We start from the raw sequence: 22,833 nt of genomic DNA, 5'->3' as shown, positions 1-22,833 counted from the left end.
ATACCTAATTTAGGTTAATTTGAGTCAGTTTTGCTAGTTCACAAGCTAGAATCAAATACATGTATAATGTCTGACTTTAAATACAATAAAATCACCAGCTACACATGTAGGGAATTTTATTTTGGATCACAGGAGAAGAAAAATAAATCCACGTTTTGACGGGTTTAACCGTAAAGCTTGCACCTTAGTCAGATGACATGCGTTGTTAAAACTATGTAGCGTAAAATGCCCCCCTCCCTCCCTCCGATAATTTCTCATTAGCGTGACACCTGTTCCGGGTAAAATTCAAATTTTAGTAGGGAACTTCCATAGCCAGAAATACCCACAATGCACCGCGAGGTCCTAGCAACGACAACAAGATGGATGATGTTGTCTCACTCCGTTTGGCTAAATGTCTAATTTATACTCAAAATGGAATGTAGACCTTCCTTTTTTAGTTAATTCTAGCATATTCTTAAATTGAAAAAAAATACTTAATATAAATTCTGACTTCCCAGGCAAGGGTAATTATCAAATAGACGCAATGGCAGCCGCAGCAACAACTTTGCAAAAGGAGAAATTCTCTTCAAGCATGCCATCTCAAATAGCACCTGATACAGGGAGGATTCCCGTAGTTGCCCATGTCATCACAGATGACGACATTGGGATTTTACAGGTGAGAACTGATTAGTGGCTATATGTTAAATAATAAATGAATATTATCGCCCAATAATCTCGACAAAATGAAAGTTACGTTGAATTAAAGAGTTTCTACTTTTCTTCGCAAATGCAACCGTAATACTTATGGTAGCAAATAGAAACGTTACGCCTCCGTTGGTTCTTGCGATTTAATCGGTTGTGGTGATGAAGAAGAAAAAGAAATCACCAAAAGACCTACAACATATACAGTACATATGATATATATATATATATATATATATATATATATATATATATATATATATATATATATATATACACACTCAAAAGTAAACCAATCTCTCACGGACAGCTCCAAACATTACAAGACGTGGACGTATTGTCATTTTCCTTTTCATTCTTTAAATCGAGAATTTATTTAAGATGAAGGTGAAACATGTGCTCATTTCTGCCAGTAAGAAACAAATATTTACACCTCTTACTCATCTTCTGCAAATTAACAAAGTGGCTAACTCACATGGTTTTAAATATGCCCCATATCTCAGCCCCACCAATTTTATGCTAATTATTTTGTCTCATCAACTTGCTGCCACCGATAATATATATCAATATAAAGAACTTGGACATTTGGCTTTGTTCTCCATGTAATGATTTATATGATTTTTTTTATCATTTAATAACCATAGTACAGCAAGTTTGTCAGTTGCTTCACATGTATGCTTACGTCGGATTGAAAGGCTATACATCCAATCTGTCACACACATAAACGTGTCATATTCAGTTTAGATTGGTAGTTATTGTTTGTTCAAGTCCAGATTAAAACAATAATTACCTGTCAGAAGTAACTATGGCATATTCATTAGATGGTGCACTGGAAGTATTTGCATCCAAATATCCTAATAAGATTAGTTTCCATACAAAAAAACTATTAAATGATCAGTTAAGTACTTAAATCATACATGTGAACAAGTTTGTGATATCTTCATTTATGCTTATTTATATATATATATATATATATATATATATATATATATATATATATATATATATATATATATATATATGCCACTAAAACACTTTTGTGTTCATTATTACTTTCAAGACTGGACTATTGTAACTCAATTCTGACTGGTTCATCTCAAAATCTACTCCAAAAAGTTCAAAACACAGCTGCTCGGATCATACGTAAAGTACATGTACCACGATCTGAGCACACCTCCCTACTGCTCTGTACCCTACACTGGCTATCCATTCGATCCAGAATTAAACACAAAATTTGTTCTTTGTGCTACGTTTCACTGACGGACTCTAGTCCAACATGCCTATCCGACCTCACCCATGTGTACACACCAGCAAGATACTTACGCTCCTCTTCTGACAATCATATACTCATTATTCCCACTATGTAAACAAAGTCATATGGACAGCATTCTTTTGCATACCAGGGCCCAGCAACGTGGAATGAATTGCCCATTGAACTTAGACACAAAGACACAATGATCCCATTCAAGAGTGATCTCAAAACTCACTTATTTTGACTGCAAGAACAAACTTAAAGACCTAATAATGTTTCCTACCTTAAATATTCTCAGCATTTTTTTTTCTTCTTCTATGTTTTCTAATTTCATGGTGTTTGTGTTTGTAATCATATTATTATATATGATTTTTTATCTTATAGGTGTTGTCTAATGTTGTAAAGCGCTTAGAGCTTCTAAAGATTAGGCGCTATACAAAGTCCTCATTATTATTATTATATATGTATGTATATATGTGTGTGTGTGTGTGTTTGTGTGTGTGTGTGTGTAAGGTCAACAAAAAAATATGTTTCCTATGGCACTGGTTTTAAAATTAGGGTTTGTAGGTTGGAATTTTGTTTTAAATCATTATATATTTGATAATGATTAGCATAAATAAATAATGTAGTAGGTGCTTCCATTACTGGGCTGAACTAGATTTAAAAAAAACTGACTTTGGGAATTGTTTTTAAATTAATTTTTGGAATATTTTTTAATTAATGTTTGGAATATTTTTTTTACCCCAGGGGGAAAAAGTACTAGGGTCAGCAATGAAAAATAGGGATGTTTGGCCATCCAGAAACATATTAGTTTTGCCTAATCATTGACTGAATGTGCCTAAAGGATTAAAAATAATAGAAAAGAATCAGCAAGGTGACAGTTTCCACAGGAATTATAGTCACCTTTTTAAATTATAGAAAGGCACTGGGTTTTGTCAGCAATTTCTTTTTCCACTGGCAGAAATGAGTGTCTGTAGTCACAGTGTTTTGCATCTTCAGGAAGTGCAGTGTGAAAGATTTTCTTGTTAATCCTCTCTGCTCCCACACTTAGACTTCTTCTAGACAAGATTTCCTGTGTACAAGGATATTGCACCATTTTGTCTTTTTTAAGATAGCTCAGAATTGACTTAGAAATTTAAGTAAAGACTTGAAACTGGTAATAAAATGTTTGAATAATATGATGCATATAATAATGTGTTTCCTGGGGTTTGTCATATATCTGTTAATATAATAATAATGAAGTCATAAAAATGGAAGTATGTATAGAAGTCATAAAAATGGAATTATATATTATTGAAGTCATGCATTATTGATGAATAAACCATTTACCTGAACATTTTCAGGGATCTAAGCTCATGCCAATGAACTTGAACAGAGTTGTGAAACTGCTAACTGATCCACATTCAGTAAGTATATTTCCACAGGAAAGTCATTTATATTTTCAGCTATTTGTATTTGTAAGTATTTCATACATGTGACAGAAAAAAGAGGTCAGTTTGGAACAGATCAGAAGATTTGCCAAATTTGGTTAGGAGTTTTGACCTCAGAATAGGGAGGATGACATATGCACTAGTCAGTGTTGTCCTGATGTGTCAACAGTTCCTTGTTGAAACACAGAAAATAATATTCCAGTTTTGAATTCAGAATTTTTTTTCAATAAATGTCTTTGTCCAAGAAATCTGTTTGAGCACGTAAATATTCCCAGGAAAAAGAATTAATAATTCCATAAAAGAGAATTTCAACTCAAATTGGTCACAACAAAACAATGGTTTATAGCCCAACTGACTAAAGCCTCTATAGAAAAATGTTATATACTAATTTAAGATGCAAAACAGATTCCCATGTGAGGGTCACATGATCATATTTCTAGAACAACATATAAGCTTTTTATATGCCTAACATCACATACTCCTAGTATGGCCTCGACTAAAACCAATGATTTTTACTCTAAGAAAGAATAAAAAAAATTTTAAAAAGTTATTTACTTCATCTCTTACTGATTCTGAATCAAGGTCAGGAACTAGGTCAGCATTTGATACAAAGTTTCTATGATTAGGTGTTTACAAAAAAAAATAGGTCAAACTAATTTCTGGAAGATGTCAAATCAAGTAAATAAAGTTACATTACAATAGCATGTAATGGAATTTTTAAAAAATTTAAAACTAACAAATAAGCAATTAAATTAAATAAAATATAAATTAAATCAAATATTCATAACACTTAAATATACTTGATCACATCTCATTGCTCTTGTTTTCCTTATATATTTTGATCATTGCTTTTTCCTTACATATTTTTACTTTTACTATTCCATTTATCAGTCTGTGTAATAAAACAAATTGTTGAGTGGAATATCCATAGTCAGAAAATAAAGGCCAGGTGATATATGTAAGCGATATACTTACTTAAGAATATTGCACAGTAAAGGTAAAATAATTTTTTCTTGTATTATCAGGTGATGCTCTATGATCGGCACATGAATGCCTTACAGAGACTGATCAGGCACTACGACAAAGGATTTGTATCCTTGAACATTTTGTGTTTTAATAAAAACATGTTTGTTCCATTCCAGCTGAAGAAGTATTGTTCCAAAACATGCACCAATCTAGGATTGTTTCTATGGGGGATTTTCTGAGAAAAAGAGGGTGGTTTATTGTTTCTGTCGAGAACTTTTTGGTGAAAAAAGAATGCTTTACTTTGTATATTACAACTGAATTTCTCAGTGTAAGATTAAAACTGTACTGTTATAATTTGTCACTAGAAAGGTGGCATTTGGATGAACCCCATAGCCCCATCTAAACCTTCTACTGCCATAGTGATGCAAAGAGTTCAAAGTATTACTATTAATCTTACATGTGTGAATAGTCCATCTTACATCAGAACTTCCTCTCTTCAGCTTTTGAAAGTAAGAGCTAAATTCTTTTGTTTATATAAATATTTTTTATCATCAGACTCTGCAGATTATGTTCCAAAAGGGACAAGAAAGCTCTGACCATTAAAAATAACCTGTCCCCTTCTCCCTAAATTTTTGTTCTAAAGCAGAAGTTGGTACACCCAAAGGGCAAAGATAGAGGAGGCAACATATGTCACAAATGACAGTTTTCATCCCCCCATTCACTTTTTGTGTCACAGTACAAATACAGAGGGAATAAAGTAAAATTATCATATCTGGCTAACAAAGTATAATAAAGAGTATGTCGCCACTGTTATTCATCCTTTTATTTATTTAAATGATGCTGGTGATATACTGTGAATTGACTATTTTTCTAGGGTACTTGATCTACAAATCACAAATTTGAAGGCCAAAAATCCTTCTTTTGTAACAATAACACCCTTCCCAAATCTAAAACATTTGCAGAATTCTCATACAGTTTGAATCTTCTCTGCACTTCTGCATGAAAATAACTAAATTCATAGCTTGTAAAATAATTCAGATCTCGATAACAGATTAAAATAATTGCTGAACTAAAACCTAACAGATATCGATTGGAGCTGTGATAGATGATTGACTTTGTTTGTCAAGAAAGGAGGAATGATAAAGTCTATGAATATAAAGAAATATTAGGCTTTTAATGGTATGGTTTTTGAAAGTTGAAACTGAAGTAGCATTTTTAAAAATTACAATTTTGTATTTTTAATTTTAACTAAATTCTAATTATTCAAATTAAAATATCACATAGTGTCATGTTTTACTGTTTTTCTTTAACACTTTCTCAGCCAATGAAGGATTTAGTACAAGCATTTAAAATTTTGAATGTTTGTTCTGATCGAGTGAACGAGCAGCCCAGATATGAGCAATACATCTTGGAACTTCTGAAGATTGTGAGCATGCCTTTCCTGAAAGAGAAGTCCTCGGATGAACTCATCTTTGAACAGATTGTTATTGAATCAATTTCACAACTAGGTAGGATGGAAAGTAATTTATTATTAATGTTAACAATTATTCAATAGTGGGTATTAATTAAATGTATATTATTTTTCAAACATTGTGTTCATAATATTCCTTGTATTTAATTTCGTTGTTTATTCTGTGCAACTTTCTTCTAAAAGCAGCAGCAGTTGCACCTGGGGCAGTATATAACATGGGTGGGAAACTCCATTACAGCGGTGTTGGTTGCAGAAATTTTGTACCATGAATGTACTTCTCTGGGTCCCTTTAGCAAATGAATGAATTTCTTTGGGCCCCTTAAGCAAATGAATGAACTTCTCTCACCCCTTTTAGCAAATGAATGAAGTCATCTGGGCCCCTTGAATGAACTTCTCTGACCCCTTTTAGCAAATGAATGAAGTTCTCTGGGCCCCTTGAATGAACTTCTCTGACCCCTTTTAGCAAATGAATGAAGTTATCTGGGCCCCTTGAATGAACTTCTCTGATCCCTTTTAGTAAATGAATGAACTTTCTGGCCCCTTAAGCAAATTCAGCTTATGATCTTACAGTGCATTGGAACTGCATTTGAATAACAATAGAGGATTTCTAAAACAGTGGTTGTTGCACTATGTAGGGAGTTTTTAGTACCCGTGTATGGTAGTGTATAGTAATACTGATTTTTTCTTATAATTTTGGGAACAGTTACATTTGGTCCTATGTATTTAATGCAGTTACTTTTTGTATACCCATTTAACACAGATATATGTAATGAAATGGCAGTTTATTTTCATCATTCACTTTGCATATTATGAAAAGTAATCATGCTTACAATTACAACATTTCTTTAGGGTACTTGATGCGAGTTCCCAGCACTGATGTAAGGAAGCAGATTTGCAAAACTTTGGTCAGCTTTTATTGTGAACGACCTGCTGAACAAAAAGTCCAAAGTAAGTCTACACTTGTTGGAATGCTACTATCATTTTCTGTGTTGCAATTAAATGAAACAAAAGGATGCTAAAATAGATTAATTTTATTTATTATACCAATGTTTTAGAATCTCATTGGCCATTGCTTCAAATTCAAACATGTGACATTTAATATTTAATTATATTTCTGTCCGATCAGATGTCCTTATATTGCCCTCATTCATGTCTCATCCTGTCATATTACCCTAACAATCCCATCAGTACTGTATAAGTATTCATATTACCCTAACATTCCCATCAGTACTTTATAATTATTCATATTACCCTCACATTCCCATCAATACTGTATAATTATTCATATTACCCTCACATTCCCATCAGTACTTTATAAGTATTCATATTACCCTAACATTCCCATCAATACTGTATAAGTATTCATATTACCCTAACATTCCCATCGGTACTGTATAAGTATTCATATTACCCTAACATTCCCATCAGTACTGTATAAGTATTCATATTACCCTAACATTCCCATCAATACTGTATAATTATTCATATTACCCTCACATTCCCATCAGTACTGTATAAGTATTCATATTACCCTAACATTCCCATCAGTACTGTATAAGTATTCATATTACCCTCACATTCCCATCAGTACTGTATAAGTATTCATATTACCCTGACATTCCCATCAATACTGTATAAGTATTCATATTACCCTCACATTCCCATCAGTACTGTATAATTATTCATATTACCCTAACATTCCCATCAGTACTTTATAAGTATTCATATTACCCTAACATTCCCATCAGTACTGTATAAGTATTCATATTACCCTCACATTCCCATCAATACTGTATAAGTATTCATATTACCCTCACATTCCCATCAATACTGTATAATTATTCATATTACCCTCACATTCCCATCAGTACTTTATAAGTATTCATATTACCCTAACATTCCCATCAGTACTGTATAAGTATTCATATTACCCTAACATTCCCATCAGTACTGTATAATTATTCATATTACCCTAACATTCCCATCGGTACTTTATAAGTATTCATATTACCCTCACATTCCCATCAGTACTTTATAAGTATTCATATTACCCTCACATTCCCATCAGTACTTTATAAGTATTCATATTACCCTAACATTCCCATCAGTACTTTATAAGTATTCATATTACCCTAACATTCCCATCAGTACTGTATAAGTATTCATATTACCCTAACATTCCCATCAGTACTTTATAAGTATTCATATTACCCTAACATTCCCATCAGTACTGTATAAGTATTCATATTACCCTAACATTCCCATCAGTACTTTATAAGTATTCATATTACCCTGACATTCCCATCAGTACTTTATAATTATTCATATTACCCTAACATTCCCATCAGTACTTTATAAGTATTCATATTACCCTAACATTCCCATCAGTACTGTATAAGTATTCATATTACCCTAACATTCCCATCAGTACTGTATAAGTATTCATATTACCCTAACATTCCCATCAGTACTGTATAAGTATTCATATTACCCTAACATTCCCATCAGTACTGTATAAGTATTCATATTACCCTAACATTCCCATCAGTACTTTATAAGTATTCATATTACCCTAACATTCCCATCAGTACTGTATAATTATTCATATTACCCTAACATTCCCATCAGTACTGTATAAGTATTCATATTACCCTAACATTCCCATCAGTACTGTATAAGTATTCATATTACCCTAACATTCCCATCAGTACTGTATAAGTATTCATATTACCCTAACATTCCCATCAGTACTGTATAAGTATTCATATTACCCTAACATTCCCATCAGTACTGTATAATTATTCATATTACCCTAACATTCCCATCAGTACTGTATAAGTATTCATATTACCCTAACATTCCCATCAGTACTTTATAAGTATTCATATTACCCTGACATTCCCATCAGTACTGTATAAGTATTCATATTACCCTAACATTCCCATCAGTACTTTATAAGTATTCATATTACCCTAACATTCCCATCAGTACTTTATAATTATTCATATTACCCTGACATTCCCATCAGTACTGTATAAGTATTCATATTACCCTAACATTCCCATCAGTACTGTATAAGTATTCATTTTACCCTAACATTCCCATCAGTACTGTATAAGTATTCATATTACCCTGACATTCCCATCAGTACTTTATAATTATTCATATTACCCTAACATTCCCATCAGTACTGTATAAGTATTCATATTACCCTAACATTCCCATCAGTACTGTATAAGTATTCATATTACCCTAACATTCCCATCAGTACTTTATAATTATTCATATTACCCTAACATTCCCATCAGTACTGTATAAGTATTCATATTACCCTCACATTCCCATCAGTACTGTATAAGTATTCATATTACCCTAACATTCCCATCAGTACTTTATAATTATTCATATTACCCTAACATTCCCATCAGTACTGCATAAGTATTCATATTACCCTCACATTCCCATCAATACTGTATAAGTATTCATATTACCCTAACATTCCCATCAGTACTGTATAATTATTCATATTACCCTGACATTCCCATCAGTACTTTATAATTATTCATATTACCCTGACATTCCCATCAGTACTGTATAAGTATTCATATTACCCTAACATTCCCATCAGTACTGTATAAGTATTCATATTACCCTCACATTCCCATCAATACTGTATAAGTATTCATATTACCCTAACATTCCCATCAGTACTGTATAAGTATTCATATTACCCTCACATTCCCATCAGTACTGTATAAGTATTCATTTTACCCTGACATTCCCATCAGTACTGTATAAGTATTCATATTACCCTAACATTCCCATCAGTACTGTATAATTATTCATATTACCCTGACATTCCCATCAGTACTTTATAATTATTCATATTACCCTGACATTCCCATCAGTACTGTATAAGTATTCATATTACCCTAACATTCCCATCAGTACTGTATAAGTATTCATATTACCCTAACATTCCCATCAGTACTGCATAAGTATTCATATTACCCTCACATTCCCATCAATACTGTATAAGTATTCATATTACCCTAACATTCCCATCAGTACTGTATAAGTATTCATATTACCCTAACATTCCCATCAGTACTTTATAAGTATTCATATTACCCTAACATTCCCATCAGTACTGTATAAGTATTCATATTACCCTAACATTCCCATCAGTACTGTATAAGTATTCATATTACCCTCACATTCCCATCGGTACTGTATAAGTATTCATATTACCCTAACATTCCCATCAGTACTGTATAAGTATTCATATTACCCTAACATTCCCATCAGTACTGTATAAGTATTCATATTACCCTAACATTCCCATCAGTACTGTATAATTATTCATATTACCCTCACATTCCCATCAGTACTGTATAAGTATTCATATTACCCTAACATTCCCATCAGTACTGTATAATTATTCATATTACCCTCACATTCCCATCAGTACTGTATAAGTATTCATATTACCCTAACATTCCCATCAGTACTGTATAAGTATTCATATTACCCTCACATTCCCATCAGTACTGTATAAGTATTCATATTACCCTAACATTCCCATCAGTACTTTATAAGTATTCATATTACCCTAACATTCCCATCAGTACTTTATAATTATTCATATTACCCTCACATTCCCATCAGTACTGTATAATTATTCATATTACCCTCACATTCCCATCAGTACTGTATAAGTATTCATATTACCCTAACATTCCCATCAGTACTGTATAATTATTCATATTACCCTCACATTCCCATCAGTACTGTATAAGTATTCATATTACCCTAACATTCCCATCAGTACTGTATAATTATTCATATTACCCTCACATTCCCATCAGTACTGTATAAGTATTCATATTACCCTAACATTCCCATCAGTACTGTATAATTATTCATATTACCCTCACATTCCCATCAGTACTGTATAAGTATTCATATTACCCTAACATTCCCATCAGTACTGTATAATTATTCATATTACCCTCACATTCCCATCAGTACTGTATAAGTATTCATATTACCCTAACATTCCCATCAGTACTGTATAATTATTCATATTACCCTCACATTCCCATCAGTACTGTATAAGTATTCATATTACCCTAACATTCCCATCAGTACTGTATAAGTATTCATATTACCCTAACATTCCCATCAGTACTGTATAAGTATTCATATTACCCTAACATTCCCATCAGTACTGTATAAGTATTCATATTACCCTAACATTCCCATCAGTACTGTATAAGTATTCATATTACCCTAACATTCCCATCAGTACTTTATAAGTATTCATATTACCCTAACATTCCCATCAGTACTTTATAATTATTCATATTACCCTAACATTCCCATCAGTACTTTATAAGTATTCATATTACCCTAACATTCCCATCAGTTATGTATAAGTATTCATATTACCCTAACATTCCCATCAGTACTGTATAAGTATTCATATTACCCTAACATTCCCATCAGTACTTTATAATTATTCATATTACCCTAACATTCCCATCAGTACTGTATAATTATTCATATTACCCTAACATTCCCATCAGTACTTTATAATTATTCATATTACCCTAACATTCCCATCAGTACTATATAAGTATTCATTTTACCCTAACATTCCCATCAGTACTATATAAGTATTCATATTACCCTAACATTCCCATCAGTACTGTATAAGTATTCATATTACCCTAACATTCCCATCAGTACTTTATAAGTATTCATATTACCCTAACATTCCCATCAGTACTGTATAATTATTCATATTATCCTAACATTCCCATCAGTACTGTATAAGTATTCATATTACCCTAACATTCCCATCAGTACTGTATAAGTATTCATATTACCCTAACATTCCCATCAGTACTGTATAAGTATTCATATTACCCTAACATTCCCATCAGTACTTTATAAGTATTCATATTACCCTCACATTCCCATCAGTACTGTATAAGTATTCATATTACCCTAACATTCCCATCAGTACTTTATAATTATTCATATTACCCTAACATTCCCATCAGTACTGTATAAATATTCATATTACCCTAACATTCCCATCAGTACTGTATAAGTATTCATATTACCCTAACATTCCCATCAGTACTTTATAAGTATTCATATTACCCTAACATTCCCATCAGTACTTTATAAGTATTCATATTACCCTAACATTCCCATCAGTACTGTATAAGTATTCATATTACCCTAACATTCCCATCAGTACTTTATAATTATTCATATTACCCTAACATTCCCATCAGTACTATATAAGTATTCATATTACCCTAACATTCCCATCAGTACTGTATAAGTATTCATTTTACCCTAACATTCCCATCAGTACTGTATAAGTATTCATATTACCCTAACATTCCCATCAGTACTGTATAAATATTCATATTACCCTAACATTCCCATCAGTACTGTATAAGTATTCATATTACCCTCACATTCCCATCAGTACTGTATAAGTATTCATATTACCCTAACATTCCCATCAGTACTGTATAAGTATTCATATTACCCTAACATTCCCATCAGTACTGTATAAGTATTCATATTACCCTAACATTCCCATCAGTACTGTATAAGTATTCATATTACCCTAACATTCCCATCAGTACTGTATAAGTATTCATATTACCCTAACATTCCCATCAGTACTTTATAATTATTCATATTACCCTAACATTCCCATCAGTACTGTATAAATATTCATATTACCCTAACATTCCCATCAGTACTGTATAAGTATTCATATTACCCTCACATTCCCATCAGTACTGTATAAGTATTCATATTACCCTAACATTCCCATCAGTACTTTATAAGTATTCATATTACCCTAACATTCCCATCAGTACTTTATAAGTATTCATATTACCCTAACATTCCCATCAGTACTGTATAAGTATTCATATTACCCTAACATTCCCATCAGTACTTTATAAGTATTCATATTACCCTAACATTCCCATCAGTACTTTATAAGTATTCATATTACCCTAACATTCCCATCAGTACTGTATAAGTATTCATATTACCCTAACATTCCCATCAGTACTGTATAAGTATTCATATTACCCTAACATTCCCATCAGTACTGTGTAAGTATTCATATTACCCTAACATTCCCATCAATACTGTATAATTATTCATATTACCCTAACATTCCCATCAGTACTGTATAAGTATTCATATTACCCTCACATTCCCATCAGTACTGTATAAGTATTCATATTACCCTAACATTCCCATCAGTACTGTATAAGTATTCATATTACCCTAACATTCCCATCAGTACTTTATAAGTATTCATATTACCCTAACATTCCCATCAGTACTGTATAAGTATTCATATTACCCTAACATTCCCATCAGTACTGTATAAGTATTCATATTACCCTCACATTCCCATCAATACTGTATAAGTATTCATATTACCCTAACATTCCCATCGGTACTGTATAAGTATTCATATTACCCTAACATTCCCATCAGTACTGTATAAGTATTCATATTACCCTAACATTCCCATCAGTACTTTATAAGTATTCATATTACCCTAACATTCCCATCAGTACTGTATAAGTATTCATATTACCCTAACATTCCCATCAGTACTGTATAAGTATTCATATTACCCTAACATTCCCATCAGTACTGTATAAGTATTCATATTACCCTAACATTCCCATCAGTACTTTATAAGTATTCATATTACCCTAACATTCCCATCAGTACTGTATAAGTATTCATATTACCCTAACATTCCCATCAGTACTGTATAAGTATTCATATTACCCTCACATTCCCATCAGTACTGTATAAGTATTCATATTACCCTAACATTCCCATCAGTACTATATAAGTATTCATATTACCCTCACATTCCCATCAGTACTGTATAAGTATTCATATTACCCTAACATTCCCATCAGTTATGTATAAGTATTCATATTATCCTAACATTCCCATCAGTACTGTATAAGTATTCATATTATCCTAACATTCCCATCAGTACTATATAAGTATTCATATTACCCTAACATTCCCATCAGTACTGTATAAGTATTCATATTACCCTAACATTCCCATCAGTACTGTATAATTATTCATATTACCCTCACATTCCCATCAGTACTGTATAAGTATTCATATTATCCTAACATTCCCATCAGTACTGTATAAGTATTCATATTACCCTAACATTCCCATCAGTACTGTATAATTATTCATATTACCCTAACATTCCCATCAGTACTGTATAAGTATTCATATTACCCTAACATTCCCATCAATACTGTATAAGTATTCATATTACCCTAACATTCCCATCAGTACTTTATAAGTATTCATATTACCCTAACATTCCCATCAGTACTGTATAAGTATTCATATTATCCTAACATTCCCATCAGTACTGTATAAGTATTCATATTACCCTAACATTCCCATCAGTACTGTATAAGTATTCATATTATCCTAACATTCCCATCAGTACTGTATAAGTATTCATATTACCCTAACATTCCCATCAGTACTGTATAATTATTCATATTACCCTAACATTCCCATCAGTACTGTATAAGTATTCATATTACCCTAACATTCCCATCAATACTGTATAAGTATTCATATTACCCTCACATTCCCATCAGTACTGTATAAGTATTCATATTACCCTAACATTCCCATCAGTACTGTATAAGTATTCATATTACCCTAACATTCCCATCAGTACTGTATAAGTATTCATATTACCCTAACATTCCCATCAGTACTGTATAAGTATTCATATTACCCTCACATTCCCATCAGTACTGTATAAGTATTCATATTACCCTAACATTCCCATCAGTACTTTATAAGTATTCATATTACCCTAACATTCCCATCAGTACTTTATAAGTATTCATATTATCCTAACATTCCCATCAGTACTGTATAAGTATTCATATTACCCTAACATTCCCATCAGTACTGTATAATTATTCATATTACCCTAACATTCCCATCAGTACTGTATAATTATTCATATTACCCTCACATTCCCATCAGTACTGTATAAGTATTCATATTATCCTAACATTCCCATCAGTACTGTATAAGTATTCATATTACCCTAACATTCCCATCAGTACTGTATAAGTATTCATATTACCCTAACATTCCCATCAGTACTGTATAAGTATTCATATTACCCTAACATTCCCATCAGTACTGTATAAGTATTCATATTACCCTCACATTCCCATCAATACTGTATAAGTATTCATATTACCCTAACATTCCCATCAGTACTGTATAAGTATTCATATTACCCTAACATTCCCATCAGTACTATATAAGTATTCATATTACCCTAACATTCCCATCAATACTGTATAAGTATTCATATTACCCTCACATTCCCATCAATACTGTATAAGTATTCATATTACCCTCACATTCCCATCAGTACTGTATAAGTATTCATATTACCCTAACATTCCCATCAGTACTGTATAAGTATTCATATTACCCTAACATTCCCATCAGTACTGTATAAGTATTCATATTACCCTCACATTCCCATCAATACTTTATAAGTATTCATATTACCCTAACATTCCCATCAATACTGTATAAGTATTCATATTACCCTAACATTCCCATCAGTACTGTATAAGTATTCATATTACCCTAACATTCCCATCAGTTATGTATAAGTATTCATATTATCCTAACATTCCCATCAGTACTGTATAAGTATTCATATTACCCTAACATTCCTATCATTACTGTACAAGTATTTAGACTACCATATATAATTACTTTTATATTGAACCAAACTGCAATCAGCAAACTTCCTGATATACTGTAGCATAATGTCCCAGAAGATTAGGGTCTAAGTTGTTCCACAGATTACTCTAATAAACTGTACAGACCCAGACAATCTCTCTCATATTTAAAAAAGATGAAAAAGAACATTTTACAACTAACCAATGACTGACTGAAGGAATAAACACATTCATGATACATATGAATATAAACATAAAATGTCATGTTGTAAATGAATATAAACATACCAGGAGACACATTTATAACCAATCATGATATAAATAAATACAAACATACAATTAGACACAATTATAACCAATCATGATGTAACAAGATAATGGGTTGGATTTCAGATTTACAACAGAACACTTTTCATGGTGATACAAATACAATGTTTAATGTTGAATGTAAATATAAAATCCAAATATATGACAAATTAACACAATCCGCACAAACCTCAAATAATAAAAAATGGTGTACTTTTACTCATATGGTAAAATGTATTCACTCAAATATGAAAAATGAGATACCACCATTCAATTCCTTGGTCAATCAAGCAATCAGCGCCCACCAATTCTGTCAGCAATGCCCGATCACCTGCTACTTGACCAGCAACATTGTTCACTCATCTCTGCGGCTGCTATGGTTCAGCTTTACAGCTGCTAAGGTCAACTTCTGTGGTTAGCTCTACAGCTGGTACCACGTCAACTCCAATCAGCTGAAATTAAAGCTAATACCATGTACTATGAATGACACGGGCATATACGATAACACGTAATGACGTTATATATGGTAAGCTATACGAATTACATTATTGGCACAACATTACAAAGCAAAAAACAGTTTCAAAAGTGAACCTACCTGTGTCCGATAAGAATCCTATGTTACTAAATGTTTCTTTATAAAATGCAATTTTATATTGTTAATATAGATCTCCTGTTAAGTCACATACGAGAATAGAAAATATTTGCATGATATTATGTAAGCCGGAGTCACATGGAAAATGTACAAAAATAAACGTGGTAGTACAGTAGTTATAACTTTTAATATGCATAAGAAATTAATTAAAAAACACATACCTCTGCAGCTGAAGGTTTGCAACTCCTTTAATTAGACTGCTCACTGAAAAGACATAACATAATGTGAAGGTTTAGTCTTACGGTGAGGCATTTATACACAGACAATGCAGCCATACATCATCTGTGTGCTGGAAGTATTCAGTTTTTCCCATCAAAAGCACTTTGCATGTGTGGCATAGGATGAACCAAACTCACTGCTTCAAAATATTGTACAATATACACAAATCACCCTGGGGTATCCTTGTGCACAAAAGAATGAAACCCGAGTACATGTATTCAATAAATAAAGAGATTTATACAATTCCGTGACATATGATATCAGTAAATATAAACATGCAATTAGACACAACTCACAATTATAATCAGTCATGATATAAATAAAAATAATAATACAAGTAGACACAATTTTAACCAGTCATGATATAAATAAATATAATCATACAAGTAGACAATTATAACCAGTCATGATATAAATAAATATAAGCATACAATTAGACACAATTATAACCAGTCATGATATAAATTAATATACATGCAATTAAATACAATTATAACCAGTCATGATATAAATAAATATAAACATACAATTAGATACAATTATAACCAGTCATGATATAAATAAATATAAACATATAATTAGATACAATTATAACCAGTCATGATAAAAATAAATATAAACATACAATTAGACACAACTCACAATTATAACCGAGTCCCCAATTGGCTGAATGGTCTAAAGCGCTCACTGTTACGGATTACTGCCATCTCACCTCTGTCAGCATGGGTTCGGGTTCAAGGCTTGGCTAGCATGGGTACGTGGGAAAGCCTGCAAGTAGCTTCTCATGGGTCGGTGGTTCTTCCCTGGGTTTTCCAGGGTTCTTCCTCCACTAGTTATACTGGCCGCCATGTATAGCCTTTCTTGTGCTGAAAAATGGCATTAAACCCTAGAACAACAACAAGAACAATTATAACCAGTCATGATATGAATAAATATAAACATACAATTAGATACAATTATAACCAGTCATGATATAATTAATATAAACATACAATTAAATAAAATTATAACCAGTCATGATATAATTAAATATAAGCATACAGATAGATACAATTATAACCAATCGTTAAATGATATTGCCTTTTACATGTATAATGCAGATTCCAAAGATAATGATGCATTAATTTTAAAACAGCAACAAAAATAACTCAGATCAGAAACTGGGATATAAATTTACACTGTGTAGATACACTGTGAACAAGACATTATTTTATTTAAACTTAACAGATACTTATTGGATATCACTAATAAATCCATACATTTCATTGTTTGATAATGCAGGTGCTTCACAGTAACAGTGCTTGCTGCAGTTGAATCAAAATTTAAAAGTGTGTAAAATACAGTTGTAAAAAGTAACAAAAAATACTGTATTAGAGAACTTACCAGATCTTTGCCGGATTATTTTCATAATCTGTCTTTAATTATGTTTTAAATTATTATTATTATTATTATTATTATTATTATTATTATTATATACTGACAATTTTGTAGACTGTTCCTTCTAAGGATAAGCAGTCTTGTTACATTACGAATATAAATTCCCATTTAGTATGTGTTATATCATATATATCAGTGTGGGATATACTTGAACGAGCTTTAACTAGGGCTAAAACCTAGTGTGTCTTGAAGTTATGACCTCTGATTGTTTGAGTCTCCAATACTCCATTCTGTGCAGCAACTCTCTTGGCTTGCAGCTTTATGGTCATGACACCTGGCTTAACTTGATTTTCAGCTTTAAATTTAATTTATTTAGCAAAGTTTGGGACCCTAATTGTATTCCACACAATAATCCCGTAAATTTTTATAGGACTTCATGAAACATGTATATGCAGTTCTATATTGATTTCACTTAAGCAGAAATTTATTATCAACTGTTTAGTGATGTTATGCTGTTGAATGTTAGAGCAATATTTTGTATGTAGCTTTGTGTTAATGAGATGTCACCGTTTTAATGTCACTGTTTTATGTGTCTTCCTTTACAAATGTAACTTATTTGCTTTATTACCATGTTACCCAGTCCTTTCTTTTACCGAACTATGCATCTCTATTTGCAATAAAAAGTTAGAGAATTTAGTTATTTCTTTAATGCTCAATGATAAAATGCTATGTGAAATATATGTTTGTTTCTTGGTCTTTCAGAACATGAGCCAACAAAGTTGTCATTTAATCAGAAAGTAGTGGAAGATAGTGATATAGCTGAATCGCTTGTTAAGGTACACATATATTTTTGTGATTGCTTTTTGGTTCAGATCAGGACGAGATTCCTGGGATTCATCTGAAACTATATTTTCCTTTTGCAGCATACTTTTCAGCTGTAAACAGTGAATGTTCACTATTTTAAGCAAATCACTATTTTAAGCAAATCACTGTTTTAAGCAAATCACTATTTTAAGCAAATAAAGTCTTCCTGTGATCAAACCTCATGGGAAAAAAATGTTGATTCATCCTCATGATTTTCTACATAGAATTAAATTTGTATACCATACTTTTTGATGTACAGATACATTTAAAAAAAAGATAACATTACTATACAAACAAGAAAACATTACTATACAAATAAGATAAGCGCTGTGAGAAAATACCACAAGAACTAGCTTAACACTTGTTAATTGAGAAAATAATTAACTAATTAGCTCTCGTTTAAATACACAGTTACCTTTGATACCTTTGACAGAAATCAAGGTATATAAAAGTTATTCTTCTAAGATGCAGAAACTTATTGTAAAATTATATTTGTAGGTGATGTTTTGTGCAATCCTTTCAATTTTGAGTTGTGACTTTTCTCATTTCAGTCACTTGCTCTGATAGAGAATGAGCTAGATGTAAAGTTGGCAGTTTTGAATGTCCTGCAGCAGATTTCTAAAAATTCATGTAAGTTGCGTTGAACATTGAATGCTCTTAAATATTTAGACTGTCGAATGCTCCTAAATATGTTCTATGTTCCATGCTCTTAAATATTTTGACTATTGAATGCCCCTAAATATTTTGACGATTGAATGTCCCTAAATATTTTGACTATTGAATGTCCCTAAATATTTTGACTTAATTCCACTAAATATTCTTTTCTGTTGAATGCCTCTAAATAATTTGGCTGTTGAATAACCCAATGTTATTTGGCTGTTGAATGACCCCAACTAATTTGCTTAATCAGTCTTGTGTCTTTACTAATCTTTGGCATTTTTCATCATCACAGCAATATACACTTGAGATATTTTTACTCAGATTTGTGAATTCAATGATTTTCAAGTCTGGAGAAGGACAGTATTTGTAATGGTACTTAGAGTAAATATATGGATTGGGGAGTTGGTCCTTTTGTTTTCAAATTAGGGAATCTGTCCTTTTGTTTATGGATTGGGGAATCCTTTTGTTTGCACAGAAGCATTGTTGTTTGTTGTATCCTAAAATTTGTAGTTTGAAGCAACCACAAGTTCCAGAAAGATTGCTAACTCAAAAGGTGTGCTAAATTTATGCTATTTTTGAAATACATCCTATTACATTTTCTTGGAAATTCTGCTGTTCCAAAGTCAGCTAGAGGCATTTTTTTTACTACACCTCAATCTTAATAGCCAACAGTCTACCCAAACCAGTGACATGCTCCTCAAACTAATGTACAGTCTACCCAAACCAGCGACATGCTCCTCAAACTAATGTACAGTCTACCCAAACCAGTGACATGCTCCTCAAACTAATGTAGAATGAAACCTGTATATACAAGGCTGTGTAAGAGCACACAACATCATTCCATATTAGAGAGATGTTCTTTATGTAAATGAATTTCCTTAAGGCCATATTTACACATGATCTTTGAAGACATGTTACTTCTCTCTTTCAATCAGAAATGGACTTTTTAATCAAGATTTGCTTGTACAGCGACATTTTTAAAAAATTTATTAAATTAAACTTTCACAATTTGTGTCTAACAAAAATAAGCAAATGGGTGTATCATAACAGTCTTTTATGTGAAAACTTTTTATATCTATGTTAAAGGGTAAGAAATGAATTCTTTGATGCAGAAAAAATGGAACATTTGAATAAACAAGATGTTAATATTACGTTGTCCTTTATGTCAAAAACAGTAACTGGGATTTATTTTGGAGATTCCAATAACTGTACATTATGGAAGTGATTTCTTTATGTAGTGGTGTCCTTGTAGACACCTTTTTGTTATCAAATTTTCTGATCAACCATTTTCATGCTTTTTCAGTAAATTTGAATATTTAATGTTTTATTTCTGAAGCCATACACTAAGATATAACAATCACAACACCTATATATTACAATTTTTGGCACAGTTTATGTAAGAGATTATTGTTCCATCATTTAAATTTTCTAAACTGAATTTTTAACATGAAAACTTGTGCATCATTGTAATACTCTTGTTTCAGCTAAAATCTGTGATGCCATGTTACGAGCAGAGGGGGCAAGCCGAATTTGTTCACGTCTGATGGACCCTGATCACACAGGCCAACTCTTGTTTCGCTCCGTTGACATCTTATGGAACCTACTGGAGAATGGAGACTCAGCTCAGCTTGCATATCAACTCAGCAACCTCATTTGTATCAGGTGGGATGCTTTTCAGTACAGTAATTAAGCTCTGTAATTGATAATATACATCAAAAGTGGAAATATCTGAGACAAGCATGTTCTTAATGTTTTCATAATTTATTTGGATTTTCTCAAACTTCTCAAGCTCCTCCATTTATTTGTATATTCCTGCCATAAGGTAGAGTGTATTTTATGATGTCTGTTTATTTGTTTGTCTGTTAAACATTTTGTTTCTACACAGTAACTTAAGTTATCCAGCATCTAATGCTACCACATGAATGGCTTGTACTTGGGGTAAGAAAGAACCCAATTGATTTTGGGGTCAAAAGTCAGAGGTCAAGGTCTCTGACTGGAAGAAGAAAAGGGTTTCAGCTCAGTAACATGAGTTCTTTGCCATCTACTGTTACCAAACTTAGTGGATGGTTTGCAATTGGAATAGGAAGAAGCCTTTGGGATCATAAGGTCAAGAGTCAAGTTTACTGTCACTGAAAGAAGAAAAGTGGTTTCTGGACCATAGCATTAATTTTTTATCACATCCTTGGACCAAAACCTTTGTGGGTGGTGTGTACTTGGGGTTGAGAAGAAGTCTGTTGATTTGATGGTCAAAAGGTCATGGTCTGTCTGAGTGAAAGAAAAATGATTCCAGCACAAAACATTAGTTTGGCATCACTTACCCATTTTGCATGGATGCCTTACATTGGGGTAAAGACGAATCAGTTTGGGGGTAAAATGGTCATTAGTCAAGGTCACTATAACTGAAAAGGAAAAAGGTGGTTTCTGCATAAACATTCATTTATCAACGTTGCAACTTCTCTGAAGTTTGTGGATGACATGCATATTGGATAAGAAAGAAGTATAGTGATCTTGACATCAAAAAGTCAGAAGTTATGGTTGCTGTGACTGGCAAAAGAAAAATGGGTTTTTGCATAATAACTTTGGGTCTAAATCATGTTCCTTAACCAAAGTTTGTAGTGGGTTTGCACCTAAGGTAAGGTATGGATGAGGTCTATTGATTTTTTTTCTAAAGGTCAAAGGTCAGAGCATTGCGGATCAAAGAAAATGGGTTTTGCATAATAACTTTTGTTTTAAAGTGAAGTTCCTTGATTAAACCATTCAGAAGGCATTCACTCACAGTGATAAAGAGATCTTTAGATTCTGGAGTCTAAAGGTCAGAGGTCGTAGTCATGGTATGTCTAATAAGATAATGGTTTCTGCACATTTAGTTTAGTTATAAGATTGCATACTTTGACCAAGGATCAAGGTCATTGAGACCTATTGGTTAGTCATTTCCAGAGTCAACCATGTCCAACTATTGCCTACATCAAGGGCTATTCAACACAGGTAGACATATGATGTGCCATCAGCAATACTGTTGTGGGCTTAGGAAGATACCTTCATGTGTTATTCTTAAATTTCAAGTTTTTTTGGTGGTTTATATCAATAAGTATTTTGTACTTTATTTTAATCTCTTTAACTTTACC

General features: G+C 32.3%; 1 protein-coding gene across 3 annotated transcripts in view; it reads left to right on the top strand.

Moving 5' to 3' along the window:
• Positions 1-343: 343 nt before the first annotated feature.
• The window catches only part of LOC149776142 (cilia- and flagella-associated protein 69-like), a 64,950-nt gene continuing 42,460 nt past the window's right edge, over positions 344-22,833 (top strand). Inside the window, exons 1-8 of one of the 3 annotated variants that reach the window (XM_089942429.1) lie at positions 344-655; positions 3,277-3,339; positions 4,389-4,454; positions 5,651-5,837; positions 6,650-6,748; positions 18,947-19,020; positions 19,600-19,678; positions 21,193-21,370. In XM_089942429.1, coding sequence (XP_089798555.1) covers positions 524-655; positions 3,277-3,339; positions 4,389-4,454; positions 5,651-5,837; positions 6,650-6,748; positions 18,947-19,020; positions 19,600-19,678; positions 21,193-21,370 — 878 coding nt within the window. In that variant the 5' untranslated portion in view covers positions 344-523. The remainder of the gene's footprint in view (positions 656-3,276; positions 3,340-4,388; positions 4,455-5,650; positions 5,838-6,649; positions 6,749-18,946; positions 19,021-19,599; positions 19,679-21,192; positions 21,371-22,833) is intronic. The other 2 variants (XM_089942431.1, XM_089942430.1) reach the window with 2 other exon arrangements.

This window comes from Sinohyriopsis cumingii, chromosome 18, assembly GCF_028554795.1.
Source record: "Sinohyriopsis cumingii isolate HCF-2022 chromosome 18, ASM2855479v2, whole genome shotgun sequence".
Lineage (NCBI taxonomy): Eukaryota > Metazoa > Mollusca > Bivalvia > Unionida > Unionidae > Sinohyriopsis > Sinohyriopsis cumingii.
Note: the sequence above shows the minus strand (reverse complement) of the source record. Positions and strands in the feature narration are given on the sequence as shown.